General features: G+C 44.6%; 1 protein-coding gene across 1 annotated transcript in view; it reads left to right on the top strand.

Moving 5' to 3' along the window:
- Window positions 1-6: 6 nt before the first annotated feature.
- PPP1R14C (protein phosphatase 1 regulatory inhibitor subunit 14C) overlaps window positions 7-14345 on the top strand; it is an 83603-nt gene continuing 69264 nt past the window's right edge. Inside the window, exon 1 of the mRNA XM_024747983.1 lies at window positions 7-361. Coding sequence (XP_024603751.1) covers window positions 56-361 — 306 coding nt within the window. The 5' untranslated portion in view covers window positions 7-55. The remainder of the gene's footprint in view (window positions 362-14345) is intronic.

The following is a 14345-nucleotide window of genomic DNA, read 5'->3' on the forward strand; positions in this document are numbered from 1 at the left end:
CGCTCCGCCCGCCCCCTCCTCCGGGCCTCACTCGGTCTCCGGCGCGCACGGGGACATGTCGGTGGCGACGGGCAGCAGTGAGGCGGCCGGTGGGGCCGCCGGCGGCGGCGGCGCGCGGGTTTTCTTCCAGAGCCCCCGGGGCGGCGCCGGCGGCAGCCCAGGCTCGAGCAGCGGTTCGGGCTCCTCCCGGGAGGACTCGGCGCCCGTGGCCACGGCGTCCGCTGCCGGGCACGTTCAGCAGCAGCAGCGGCGCCACCAGCAGGGAAAAGTGACAGTGAAATACGATCGCAAAGAGCTTCGGAAGCGGCTCGTGCTAGAGGAGTGGATCGTGGAGCAGCTGGGACAGCTTTACGGCTGCGAGGTACCTGGACGCGGGACTGGGAGGGTCGGGGGCCTCCCTGGCCCCGCTGCGCAAACACAGGAATTCTCCAGGGCTCTGGCCCCCTGGCGCGCACCGCCCTGGCTCCTGGGGACCCAGGGCTGGGAGCGAGGCGCGGCGTGTTCTCTCTCCAGAGTGCCCTCTGGTGCCGGGGCGTAGCGATGGGGAAGCCCCTCCTGGGTTCAGCTGCCGGGTGCCCGGAGAGCTGGGGGCCCCCTTGATGGCCGTGCCGAGGGCTGGGTCTTGCTCAGCGCGCTGCGTTTCTGCCAGCCCCGGGCTCCTCTCGGCTCCAGCTGCAGCTCCCCGAAGTGGGGCTCGGAGGGGATCACCCGGGCCGCGCGCAAACCCACGAGAACAGCGCTCACTGCTGGGACCCTGGCAGACCCGGTTTCTGTGGAGGGGGAGCAGGAAAAAGACTGAAAGCTGCTTAACGGAGAGGAGAGGTTCTGGGGATCTTAGAGACCACCTCGGTTTCTGAAATATACAACAAAATCATAAGCTGAACGCTTTCCCTTTTCTAGCCAGCCCCGACGCACGTCTCCATAATTCGGCCTTGCATTACCAAAGCTGCACACGTTGGGCTTTGTTGAAGCAGCTTTCTTTCTTCCTGCCCAGTTTCAGTTACTCCCGTTGACGGGCGCAGAATGAAAGCCTTGGGCAACCTGGAAGGGTGCCTGGGTGGAAGGAAGGGAGCCTGCGGGTGGTGTGCGGGATGCCCGGAATCGCCCAGCTCCCCCTCCGCCACGACATTTACTTCCCACAGTTCAGGGGCTAAGCTTATACGCAAATCTGACTGCCGCGTCAGGAGAAATAGTTGATGTAAGGAGAAATATTTAGAATAAGCTGTAACAAAAGTATGGCAGAAAAATGACCGAAGCCAAAATGATCGCCCATGAGAGTCTTTAATAACAGTATTTGTAAATGAAGTATTCTACTTCTCTTAAGGGAGTGGAGTTTGGAAAGGGTGGAAGAATGAAGAGGGTTAATAATTAAGGATATGGTTTCTAAGTTAAAGCTAGGTTTGTGTCTATAGGGCTGTTACCCTCTACAGCAAAAATGAAAGCCAGATGAACCCACTGGCTTTTCCTCTGGTTTAGATTTCACACATTTTATGGCCTATTGTGAATACATATTTTCCTTAACATTCTCATCGCGCAAGGAAACAGCATTCTCATTACAGACTCCTGATGAATGATTGTGATATAATGAAGCTTGACTATATGACTAATGGGCTTGTAAAAATATATTGTTTCTCCAGCCCAGCTCTTATAAAAAGCCATTTTAATTGCATAAATAAAACTGGCCAAAATAGGAAGTGTTTATGGGTTTTTTTAAAAATAGGAAGTTGGCAAAACTCTTTAAAGAAACAATGTATTTGATTTAGATGGGATTACTGTGGGATGGATGGATGTGCTCAGTCTTGCCTCTGTAGAATCCAATTACTTTTCACTTATTTCATACTGGTCTTTATACTCCATTTTGGGTTTGGAGAAGATTTGGGTTAATAGAGAAACTGTTGTTGAAATTAACAATGATTTAGCAATGTTCTTTTTATGGGAGACTAAATAGATGTAGCTTGGTAAAGAGTTCCAGCCTCTCATCAGGTTGGCAAATCATATATTTTAAAGGCTCTTCTGAATAATTGGAAAAAAATGAAAGACTGAATGCTCACTGTATTAAACATGTAGGTTAGGTACCTATTTTAAAGGGTAAATATGACCTTGAATCTTTTCCTTGTACTTCTCCCGTTTCAGACCTCAGCGTATAGCAAATAGCTAGAGAGTTGAGAGGTTTTGTGGTGAAATGACACAAGATACTATAGGCTGCGCGCATGTCATTAAAATGGGGCAAATATTCCTCTTCAAGTTGTTCTGTCATTTTAGGTTGAAGAAACATAAGTCATTGAAAGGGCTGTTGGCAATTTGTAAATACTACATTGATGCTACACCTTCGTTGAATAATAAAAAGCCTGTGGATAAGTAGCCACGTAAGGGATTGTCTTCTGCCATCTATTTTTCCACTGTTAGGGCTCTATTTTTAGCTTCATTTCTCTGGTCTGGTAGCCTTTCCTTGCTGATAGCTTCAAGTATTTCAGCCTCTGGTTTGTGAATCGAGAAGGACCTACCTGGCTTGTAGCTCTGACTCTCATGAATATGAAGGTTAGGAAATGTCCTTTTTTACACTTAAAATTGGTAATGTCTCCAAATGTTTAGCCCGTGAAATTGACACGGAAAGCCAGCTTGCCAGACTTCGAACCAGCCAGAGGCCTGAGCTATCTGCCAGGTTGGGGGTCTTCCAGATGAACGTGTATTTAATTTCAGAAGAACTTGCATCAGGCAGGTCAGCAGTTAGATGACTTGTCCTTTTCAGAATAGAAAATAGTGGTCTTTTAAGAGTGGCATAAAGTATGATATTTAAAATTAGAAGGGAATGGGAGAGAAGAAATACACAGAATAACTCCTTGGCTATGGTTTTATCTAGCAGTTTGCAGCGGTTTTATACAGACAATAATACGAAGAGAGAATTTATGGGGTACTTATATTATGCACCGTGTGTTGTTCCAGGCACTGATTCAGTTAGTCAGTACAACAACCCATATGAAGAGAGTGCTGTTATCGTCTCTGTTCTACTGATGAGGAAACTGAGACACAGAGGGATTAAGAGGCTTTCCCAAGTTCACATAGCTGGTGAATGTCACTGGGTGAGGCGGGGTAAGAACCCAGCAGTGTGGCTCTGGTCCATGTTCTAAGCACCAAGCCTGCTTATAACTCTGCAGGGTCCTGTGCAAGAGAACAGATGGAGGCCCTCATAGCATGTGTCAAAATGTTTAAAAGTTATGAATCAGGCTAATGAGCATTTATATATATTCTGTCATCCTACCTTGGCAAAGATATCTTCATAGCGGCCTGGAAAGCTAGGCTTGAGCTTTGAATTCTCAGATTTCCCAGAGCTCATAGCTGGTTGTGAGAATCTTCCCCTGGGCCAGGACCTGCTTCCCTCGGTTCTTCCCTCGGTTCTTCACCTGTGATATCTTCAATGAGGTAAAGGGCATCGTGTCCACTTGCATGTCCAGTCTGTCCACACCCTTTGTCCCCCCCCCCCAACTGTGCCTCTGGCTCCAACCAGTGGCAAAGTCCCCCTTTGGGAGTCCAGACCTGGAAGGAGCCTGTTCATGCCCCGGAAGTCTCCTGGTATTTGATCAGGGAATTCTGGGGACAGAGTGTAGGCTAAAACCAGATGGAGGGATACCTGCTCTGGATGGGTAAGTCCACCTGGTCCCAGGAACTCTGCAGGAAGATGAGTGGGGCCCAGGGCTGTGGCCCTCCTACACAGTCTAAGGGTGGTATTGTTAAACACCACATCGTACATAAGCAGAAACTAACACAACACTGTAAAGCAACTATACACCAATAAAAAGTAATAACCCCCGTCCCCCACATCATACAGCCTTTTGGTTACATAAATAAATGTCTTTATAGATTCTAAAATGATTATTTACGTTTGTAGTTATTTTCCATTTCATCTTCTTGTACAGTTAGTTACATTTTCGCCTAGGAATTCGCTTATAACAGAACTGCTAGGTTAAATCTACATCCACAGGTAAGAATTTCCGTTTTAAGACATTTTCATATCTCTCCCAAACCCTGATAGTTGTTAAGAGCATTTGAAATCTGGCATAGTGTCTACTTTGACAAGTATTGCAAGAGGACTTAACTGGATAAGTCATGTCAATTTTTCCCATCTTGCCCAGCATCAAGATAACATCTGTACTTCCAGTTTTGCAGTTTGATTTGCTTTGGAAATAAGAGCCTGTTGTTAACCTCGGATTACTGAAACGCCCGCAGCAGCCTAGCCATGAACAGACTTGTACACTGAGAGTATCTCCTGGGTTATCCTGAATGTCCATTTAGGAGGCCTTTCCTTTTGCTGTGGCGTCTACATTTTAAAAAATGGTTTCTAGCACATTACACTTTTTCATCTTCCCTTACTCCTTATGTGCGGGTAAGGGAACCCACACATACACAAGTTGCAGTGTTTCTTTCCCTTGCCAATCATCCTCATTCTGTAAGTCAGTGGTTCTCAGATTTTTTTGATTGTGGCCCTAGAAAGAAACACTCTTGCTGCCTGATACATACACTGACACATGGATGGATGAAAACAGAGATTCACAAAGCGCCACTTAATGTTACCATGTACGTGAAAGAAAAATCACAATGTTAATATAAAATATGACTTTATTAATGTTGAAATACAATATTCTGTTCTATTTACTTTACCACAATTGCTGGTTGTGACCCTCTAAATTGATTTCATAACACATTTTGGGGTTGTAACCTGCCATTAAAAAAATACTGCTCCTGAAGGGGAAAAGCTTAAACATATATAAGATAATTAGCTAAAATTTATTGAGTGCTTTCTGTGTATCAGGTATGGTTCATGGAATCTTAGTAACAACCTCTGATATTCCCATTTCATGGATGTGGAAACTGAGGCACAGAGAAGTCAAGAAGTTGCCCCAGGCCCCTCATCTGGGACACAGCAGAGCAGGGCTGTGTCCAGAAAGTCAGCTGTACCTTAATCACTGCTTCCTGAGGTGGGGCAGTGCCTGGCACCTTCTTGAACCCCTGTAGGTTTTCTACTCCCCTGATGCAGCTGTTGTAACTTCTGAGTTGACTGATGTTGCATGTTGGGGGACTCCAGTGTCCGTGGATTTGTTCTCGGATCAGGCCTCCTGTTTTTAGTTCAGGTCGTTGCTTTGTTCTCGATTCCTACTCTGCAACACCAAATTGGCCTGCTTTGTTGCTTTGTTAGTCCCTCAGCTGGAAGGTAGAAAGTGCTGTCTAGAAGATGGTTTGTGGATTATGTGGTGAATCCCCATTTGTGTAGGTATTTGAGAATGAATAGACTTTTAAACCAAACTGCTTAAAAAAAAAAACTCCATAAACTCAATCTGTAAAATATTAAGGAATAAATTAAACATGTTAAAAGTCCATGAATAAAAGAATTCTAAATTGCCAAAGGATGAAATGAAAACTGTACTTAACAGGTTTCCCTTTGGAACAATGGTTAGGGAAATTTGGTGTGGAGGCAGTGATTAAAAGAGTAAATGCTTCGAAGCGAGGTGAACCTGAAAGGTACATTGGCCCCAGCATTTAGTAGTGCTTAGAGATCGGGCAATTTCCTTAACCTCTCTGAGCCCCACTTTCCCCCTGCGTTTAAGGGAATAGTCCTGGCCCCTTTGTGGTGGTGTTATGAAGACCAAATGGGTCAGACCGTGGAGCTGGACCTTAGTCGGTGTCGTAGTTTGAATCATAACCAGCCACTAACTGTTGGTCGTTCTCTGTGATGTGGGAGAGCAGGAGGGGGGAAGAAAAAAGAAGTATTCATACCTATTTGGTGGTAGAATTTGGAGACGGATGTGAGGTCAGAGGCTTTGGTGTATTTTTGAACTTGAACATGGGCAAATATTCGCTCTGTCATTCCCTTTTTTCTAGAGTCTTCCTCATTCTGGAAGTTCCTGTGGATTTTCATATATGTGGAGAGAAGTTAGGCATCAACAATTTGAAGGCAAGATTGGTCTTAATTTTCTTTGTCTGTGTTCCTTGTAGGGCACAGTTCTTCGGCCCTTAAGCATTTATTTGAGTGAATGAAAAACGGTCAACCTTCCAAAAACCTTTTAAAAGTCGTTGATCTTTTAGTACCGGCTTATTTGGTGGTGCTCCTTTATCATACTCATGGCTATGGAAAAAAACTGATGCAGGGTTTGGTTACAATCATCTATATCAAGCTCTTGCATCATTACTGTTTTATTTCAGTATTTTTGGATATACACCTACCTCCATTGACCTATTTGCTCAAAAGAGGAATTTAAAGACAGTAGTCGCAGCTAATTGATTTTTAAGCTTACACTGAGAGAATTCTTTTGAAAATTGAATCTTCCTCATGTCTCCCGTCCACTCTTTTCCTTTGCTTCTACTGTTCCCCTTGCCACACTAGCCTACCTGCCCTTCTCACCTCTGACACCTGTTTGTTTCCAGTATCTTCCGTTTTTCTCTCACCTTTGAAACAACCTGGCTTCATAGGGTACCCTTGCCCAGCTCATAGTCTCCTCAAAGACATCATCTCTTTCTAGATGGAGGGAACAACTGAGTCTGTTTCATTTTCCGTGTGGTGTGTGCACCAAGTGCATAACTGCATTTTGTAGTTTACTCTCTTGTCTCCCGTTTCCTGCACTTGTCTATTTCAAACCTTCACCTGTCTTTTAAAAAATCATTATTATTATTATTTTTTATTTTGTTTTTGGCTGTGTTGGGTCTTTGTTGCTGCACACGGGCTTTCTCTAGTTGCGGCGAGCAGGGGCTACTCTTCGTTGCAGTGTGCGGGCTTCTCATTGCGTTGGCTTCTCTTGTCGCGGAGCCCGAGCTCTAGGCGCGTGGGCTTCAGTAGTTGTGGCTTGTGGGCTCAGTAGTTGTGACTCTCGGGCTCTAGAGTGCAGGCTCAGTAGTTGTGGCACACAGGCTTAGTTGCTCCACAGCATGTGGGATCTTTCCAGACCAGGGCTTGAACCCGTGTTCCCTGCGTTGGCAGGCGGATTCTTAACCACTGCGCCACCAGGGAAGTCCCCACCTGTCTTTTCAAGGCATCCTTTCTGTTACCTGCCCTGCCCCTTGCAGCCTCCCGCTGTTCTAGCCAATCCATCCACCCTCCTGGGCACTTCCTCCTCTTAATTACCTTCCTACCTGGGCTGCTTTTCAACCTCCTCCTTTCACCCCAGCACATACACAAGTTGCAGTGTTTCTTTCCCTTACCAACAACCTCCTACCACAAAAATGCTTCCCTTTCTCAATCCTGTACTCCCTCTGGTTGCTGCCCTATCTTCTCCTTCCCTTACTATTTTTCTAGATCTTTCTCCCCCCATGACACCCACTGTTTATCCACTGCAATCTGATGTTGGCTCCTCCCATGGCTTCCCTGAGGATCTTCTTGCTTTGCAGTCCAGTGGTTTGTTTGAATCTTTTTTACTTGACCTTCTGAGGCATTAGGTGCCCTTCACCATTTCCTAGGGAAGCCTTTGAGCAGTCCTCTCCTGGCTCTCATCCTAATCTCTAGCTACCCTTCCAGCCTCCTTTCCGGCTTTTCGTCCTCTGCCCACCTCTTCAGTGCTGTCACACTGGCTCTGTCTCTGGGCCTCTGCTCTATTCTTTCTATTTTTTCCCCCACTCCTGCATACTCTTTCTGGTTGATACGAATACTCCTGTGGCTTCAGTTGCTGGCCATGTGCTGACAACTCTTCAATCTGTATATTTCGCCCTGATCTGTTTTCTGAGTACCAGACATACTCAGATGCCCCGTGGGAACCTCAACTTCAGCTGCTCTGAAACTGAGTTTCTCATTTTCCTCTGCAACCTGCCCCTCTTCCTCAGTTCCCTGGGTGAATGGTAGGCACGCTGTCCACAGGTGTCCCAGCAAAGAGTATGCTGGCCTCCTCCTCTGACCTCTCCCTGTGGGTCACATCCAGCAGTCAGGAGGTCTTGTGGATGCCTCCTTAGAGCTCTGGAATCTGATTCTTTGGCTTCTCACTGCCACCGCTTTAGTCCAGCACCATATAATTTCTCACCTGTATTATAGAAGAGACACTTTGGTCTCATGTCCCTCAAATTACTGCTCCTACTAGCACTGGTTCTACTACCAGCCCTCTACTATTGCTGCTGTTATCGCTACTTCTGCTACTCAAGTAGCTCTCGGTGGCGGGCCAGGCGATTTATACATTTTATCTCCTCCAGTCGATCCTGACAGTAACTTCATGAGGTGGGCGGTATTATCTTAATTTCTTCTTGTTATAGAGGAAGAAACTGAGGTCAGAGAAGTTGTTCCTTGTGCTTGTCCAAGGTCATGCTGACTCCCAAAGTCACATAGCCTCGATGCTACCATGGCTCCCAGCAGCGGCTGCATTTATTAAGTTCTTACTGCACAACCCGTCCTTCCTGAGCCCTCGTTCATCCCCTACAGTAACTCTGCAAGGGAGCTAGAGAGACTGAGGTACAGAGAGCTTGAGCGACAGGTCCCAGTCAGAGGCCACGTGATTCTCAAGTGGCAGAGGCCGGAGCGAAGCACTGTCTCTGGTTCCTGGGCTGGGGCCTTCTCCTCTTGTCCTTCATCTCCAGCTCTCCCTCACCACGGGAGCTTCAGAGCCCCCTCCACATGGCCGTCTGGAGTGTTTCTAAAATCCTGACTGGATCTAGTCCCTCCCCACAGCTTTCAGGATATGGCCTGCGACAAGGCTCAGGGCTCCGCTCCTGCCCCCTCTCTGGTCTCATCTCCTTCCCCCACCCCACCCTTGCTTCTTAAGTTATCAACCGAGGTCCTAGTGCAGGTCAGGCAGGAACCCCTTCCCGTTTGTCTCCCTCTGCCAGAATCACCTCTCCCTCCCTCCTCCTCACCTGCCTACCTCTTACCTGCTCTCCTCCAGCAAACCTCTGTCACAGGTGTCGTCACTGGCAGGCTGGCTGATAGCCCTTTGCTGGCCTGTGCTCACCCCTGTCTCGGCACCTTTCTATAATCCTGTCTCCTGCAGCTTCTGAGGGCAAAATCTTGTGGTCCCTGCAGCCCTAGTGGCCTCTTGCATCCTGGCTGCACTCAGCGGTCCAGGACCTGGCTGTCAAGTGAGTGACGCAGAAACTGGTCCCTAGACCAGACGGCAGCACCTTCCAGTGCCGTGCATTTCAGAAATACATACCCCAAGTTAAGGGCATTAATGCCATTAGGCTCTGCCTGTATTAAAAATCTGCTCTTCATGGGACTTCCTTGGCAGTCCAGTGGTTAAGACCCCGAGCTTCCACTGCAGGGAGCGTGGGTTTGATCCCTGGTTGGGGAACTAAGATCCCGCATGCTGCACGCAGTGCAAACAACAACAAAAAAATCTGCTCTTCTATCATTGACCTGAAGTTTCAGTTCTTTTTCATGCTTAGGAATTACATACATGTGGGGTTTTTTTGTTTTGGTACGTGGGCCTCTCACTGTTGTGGTCTCTCCCATTGTGGAGCACAGGCTCCGGACGTGCAGGCTCAGCGGCCATGGCTCCGTGGCGTGTGGGATCCTCCCAGACCGGGGCACGAACCCGTGTCCCCTGCATCGGCAGGCGGACTCTCAACCACTGCGCCATCAGGGAAGCCCCTACATGTGGTTTTTTGAAACTGTGAGCTCAGAGGACGTTACGATGGAATAAGGCACAGATGCCCGGGTGATGAAAGTCTTCAAAGGAAGTAATCACACGTTACTGCCATTCTTCTCTGTAATTTTAACTTTTCAGTATGTACAAGAATATTATTTTGTTTGCACAGTAATCGTTCATTTCTTTGGAAGTGGAGATGCTTGCTGTGCTGGGAAGGGGTGAGGGCTTTTCCATTAGAAGATAAGATTCAGAGCAACAGGCTCACACAAGTCTTGATAGAACAAGGAATGAAAGCCAGGATTCCTGCCTCTGCTTAAAAGTTTGGGCCAATAAATTCTCACCAGATTTTTCTTAGTCACCACTGGCATTTTGGAAATCTGTTCCACTGTGTAAAAGCTTAGAAAAAAGAAGAGACCAGAGTGTGAATTAGTCTGTAAAGCGTCACTTTATGGTTGAAGAAAAAATGATCACAGAAGGGCTTTTCCTTTTTGAAAGAATCCTTAGGTCAAGCTGTGGAAAGACCTGTGGAGGGAAGGAATATTCATTCATTCCAACAGATATTTACATAGATGGGGAAAGAGGAAGAAGATGCCTTCATCCATTTAAACTGTATAAGAGAAAAAGAGAAAGTAAAGGAACCCTTCCTGTTACAGGGGAAGAATGGAGGTGTCCATATGATTGGAAGCCCTTTGAGGGTGGGAACTATTTCCTGTTCACGGTTGTATTAGTGTTTTCAATACATTTATTTACCACATAGTGGTTGTGTATTTCTTCCTTTACTCAAAGCCTGTTTTCGGGAAAGTTTATCTTAAATTCATTGACATTATAATGTAAATGACTGAAAACACTTTATCGTTGGTGTTAATAGGAAGTAAGGTCTTAAGTAAGAGAAAGTCGTCACTTAATAGCTGAACTTCAGGAGTGAATACACAGGGCAGGCTGTATCATTTGTGGGCTGTGGGACCATGTTGGCATCTATGAGATCTATGACTCAAAACGTGTCCCCAATATGATGTGGTGGGAAGGGTCCTAGCCTCAGTTCTAGCAGGGCTGCCGCTTACCAGCCAGATGACCTTGGCAAGTCATTTTCACATAGGTTTTTGTTTTCAGGTTTTCTTTCCTCATTTGAAAAAAACAAAAAAGAGGGAAGTCTAGGGCTTTCAAGCTCTGATCTTTATAGAGATTCTATAATAAAGCTGACCGTGCATTGGAGAATATGAGATTTATTAAAGAGAGGGTGATATTTAAAGCAGTAATAGAGGGTCTTTCCTCTCAAGGCAAACCTGGGACAGTTAGACTAGTTCACCAAAGGATCATCCGATTTACATAGTCATTTCAGTAGCTAAAGTGAGTGTCTCCAACCTTCCCTTGCATGATGTCTTATGTGATGCCACTTGGATGGGAAGGATCCAGCTGAGAAGCCTTTTTAAAAAAAAACCTCTTTTCCCCTCCAGCACTTCCTCCCCACTGTTGATTTCCAAGTTAAATTTGAAATCTAACAGTGTAGATACTCTGAGCTACCCTATCTGCCTATTGTTTGTTTATTTTTTTCCATTTAATTGGGTTAACCTTTAAGAAGAGCTGGCATATTTGACTTAAAGCTTTTAGGCATATAAGTTATAATATTGCCTGTTGGAGGCCTTTCCTGTTATTATTTGTCCATTATCTTGGCAGCTTATAATTAACTAATGGTGGTATTTATTTTAACTTGAGGAAGATTTGTGTTGAGATATAAAACGAGCATCTGAGAGAGAAAAGTGCAGCAGCTTTAGGAAATAAATTTTTAAAAAGGCAAAGAGTACAAATTAGCCTACATAAGAGTCTAAATAAATCTGTACTAAACAAATTAATTTTCACTGGGGAATTTATTCCTGGAATGTCACTTTATAGTTAGTTTTAGAACATGATGGGATAGAAAAAAGAAAGTAAGATTTTTCATAGGCAGTTCCGGTAGGAAGTGAAAAGCAGAATTGATTGATCTTTATAATATTTGTTTATTTTGTTTCATGATAGAATCCATAAAGCACCATCAGATAATCCCATTCATCCACACAAAAGCTCTGTGATGTAAGTAGTTATCCTATTTTTAAAATGTGAAAATTGAGACTCAGAGGGGCTTAGTAACATGCCCACGTTGAAATTGCCAGTAAGAAGAAAAGGAAGACTCAGAGTTGGAAACAGCTCTTGGAAACCACGAACATCAGTTTCACCTTCACCCCCTGATCATTTCCATGTATTGTAGCATTTTTGACGGATACACTGGGCAAGCCTTTTCTGCTTAATTTATTTGACATATTTTCAAATATACTGCATCTTAGTTGAACAATTTACAGTATTCTGTTATTTTTTAGATGAACCATTTACAGGATTCAGCTGTTTCTTTAGAAAAATTCAAATCTATTAGTTCTCAAGTATACATCACAGTTGAGTGTGCTACTTATTTCTGATTGCCAGGTTTGCATGAGCAGTTAGTATTGGAGTCCTTATGTTCTCTATTTATCCACTTAGATGGAATTTTGAGGGAAAAAGTTGGAAACTCACTTTAAATAAGCCATTTTATCCTACATGTTTGAAAGTACCAAATATTACCTTTGACATGGCTGGAGTAAAGAAATAATGCTTCTTCTAAATAAAATGTGAAAAACCCTTAACAACATCTTTTGCTTCTCTGCCTAAGGATGTTTTTGTCCTGAGCTGCTATGGTCCACCATCTATTAATATCTTTTATGTTTTCTATGTCAGTAGTACAGCTGACAGAGCTGCTTCATTCGTTTCTGCAAATGTTAATGGAATCAAATCTGTTTCAAGCCAGGCAGGTAAGATGTTGAGTTTTCGGATTGGTAAAGTTAGCTTTTCTGCTTAGTTCTTATGAGCTAATACTCCACATTACAATTCTAACTAGTCAACTGGTTTTTCTCCTGTTTGTGATGGGGTGTGGAAGCTCTCTAACAAGTCGGAAGAAAGTGAGTCATTGATTTGGTGCTAAAACATGATTATGCTTGCTATAATGGAAACACTCTACAAATATTACAACTAAAAAAAAATAACGTACTATCTGTGGTAGACAAGGGCCTTTTGTTAAGCTAAAATATTCCATTTCTTCATCAAACCCCAGATGGTTCAGTATTTAGTAAGCTTATGCCAGAAGCACTTTATATGTTTAGATAGTGAAAGTGTGTGTGTGTGTGTGTGTGTGTGTGTGTGTATCTAGGTAAACAGACAGACCATCACCCAAACTAGCCTGAGTCTTTAAAAGCATTTAGTTGCCAGTCACATCTCAAACTTCTGCAATATTCCCATGTTAAATTTCAGAGAGGGACAGTGAGCTGCATTTAATATGTGGAAGATCCTTGGGTTGAGTTAACTCATTATTCTGAAGAAGAAGAAAATGAGGAACTAGTTTATTTATCCTTGACACCTTACTGTAAATTGCCTTGCATAAAGCAATTTAAAACAATCAAGGAGGGCAAAGAATGAGATACAGAGAACATATAAAACAGTAAAGTGAAATCCAAATTCTCAAGCCAGTCGTTATGACTAAGACACTGACCCCCTCCGCTGCCTCCGCGGGTGCAAGGCCGACCTCTGAGCAGTCCTGAAGGGCGTGAGTGTGGACCTGGCCTTCCTCCCAAGGAATTCAGGCTATCTTTTCCATTTCACTAATCGAAACAAACTGAAGTTTTTAGAGACGGCTTCTTACTGGTGATAGGAAATAGGTTGTCTCTTCTCAAGATCCCTACTGGTTGGGATAACGGTTCTTTTTCCATCCTTTATGCCGGGATGGGTAGGAGTGGGCGTGGTCTTCCAGAAGGAGGAGGCAGGCTCCCCCGACCCGCCTTTATTTGCAGACTGTGTGTGAGCCGTCATTCTTGGCTTCCTTTAATTTCCCCCTTTAAATGATAGAGCCCTCTCGGGGATGTTTTGAGGGTTAATAAGGTTAAAAAATCATCCCAGGAAAAGTCAAGGATACTTATGAAAGTACTACTAGCAACATCTGTGATCTTTTTTTCCATAGTTAATTCTGCCTTGTTAATACATATATTCAAATGAAAGGTACGTCTTTTGGTCAAGAAGAGAGAAGAGGCTTTTGGAGTTTTGTATTTTTTTTTGCGCAACGCGGGCCTCTCACCGTTGTGGCCTCTCCCGTTGCGGAGCACAGGCGCCGGCCCCGCAGGCTCAGCGGCCATGGCTAACGGGTCCAGCCCCTCCGCGGCATGTGGGATCTTCCCGGACCGGGGCACGAACCCGTGTCCCCTGCATCGGCAGGCGGACTCTCAACCACTGCGCCACCAGGGAAGCCCTGGAGTTTTTTTGTTTTGAATAATTTTTGGTGGAGTTTACACCTTGATTGAAAATTTTGGTCACACACCAGGTTTTGTGGATATAGAATAATCTAGTCAGTGTCCCAATGAAAAGTCTTCTTGTTGGGTTGCTTCAAGAAAATTACCTTTTTAATTCAAGAGAATTATCACATTTGAGTTAAGTGATAATGGTTAACTTGCATTCTGGATACAAATCGTTTTCATAGGATGTCTTTGTGCTTAGAAAAAAGACTGCAAAGATATAATAAAAAGTGCTTTTTAGTATCATTATGGGTACTTTCAATTTTATTTATGCTTTGTACAATGAATGTGTATTCCTTTCATAAGAGAAATCTAAGTTATCGTAAGAAAAGGCTTCCTTTCTCTTCCATGATCAGTCTGTCTCCTGTCACAGGGCTTGATAATGTTCAGAGCAACTTTTGGGGTGTTTTGCCTTCTCAGGCAGTTTTTTTTTTTTTTTTTTTTTTTTTGG

The sequence above is a fragment of the Neophocaena asiaeorientalis genome, unplaced genomic scaffold (assembly GCF_003031525.2).
Source record: "Neophocaena asiaeorientalis asiaeorientalis breed wild unplaced genomic scaffold, Neophocaena_asiaeorientalis_V1.1 scaffold123, whole genome shotgun sequence".
Classification (NCBI taxonomy): Eukaryota; Metazoa; Chordata; class Mammalia; order Artiodactyla; family Phocoenidae; genus Neophocaena; species Neophocaena asiaeorientalis.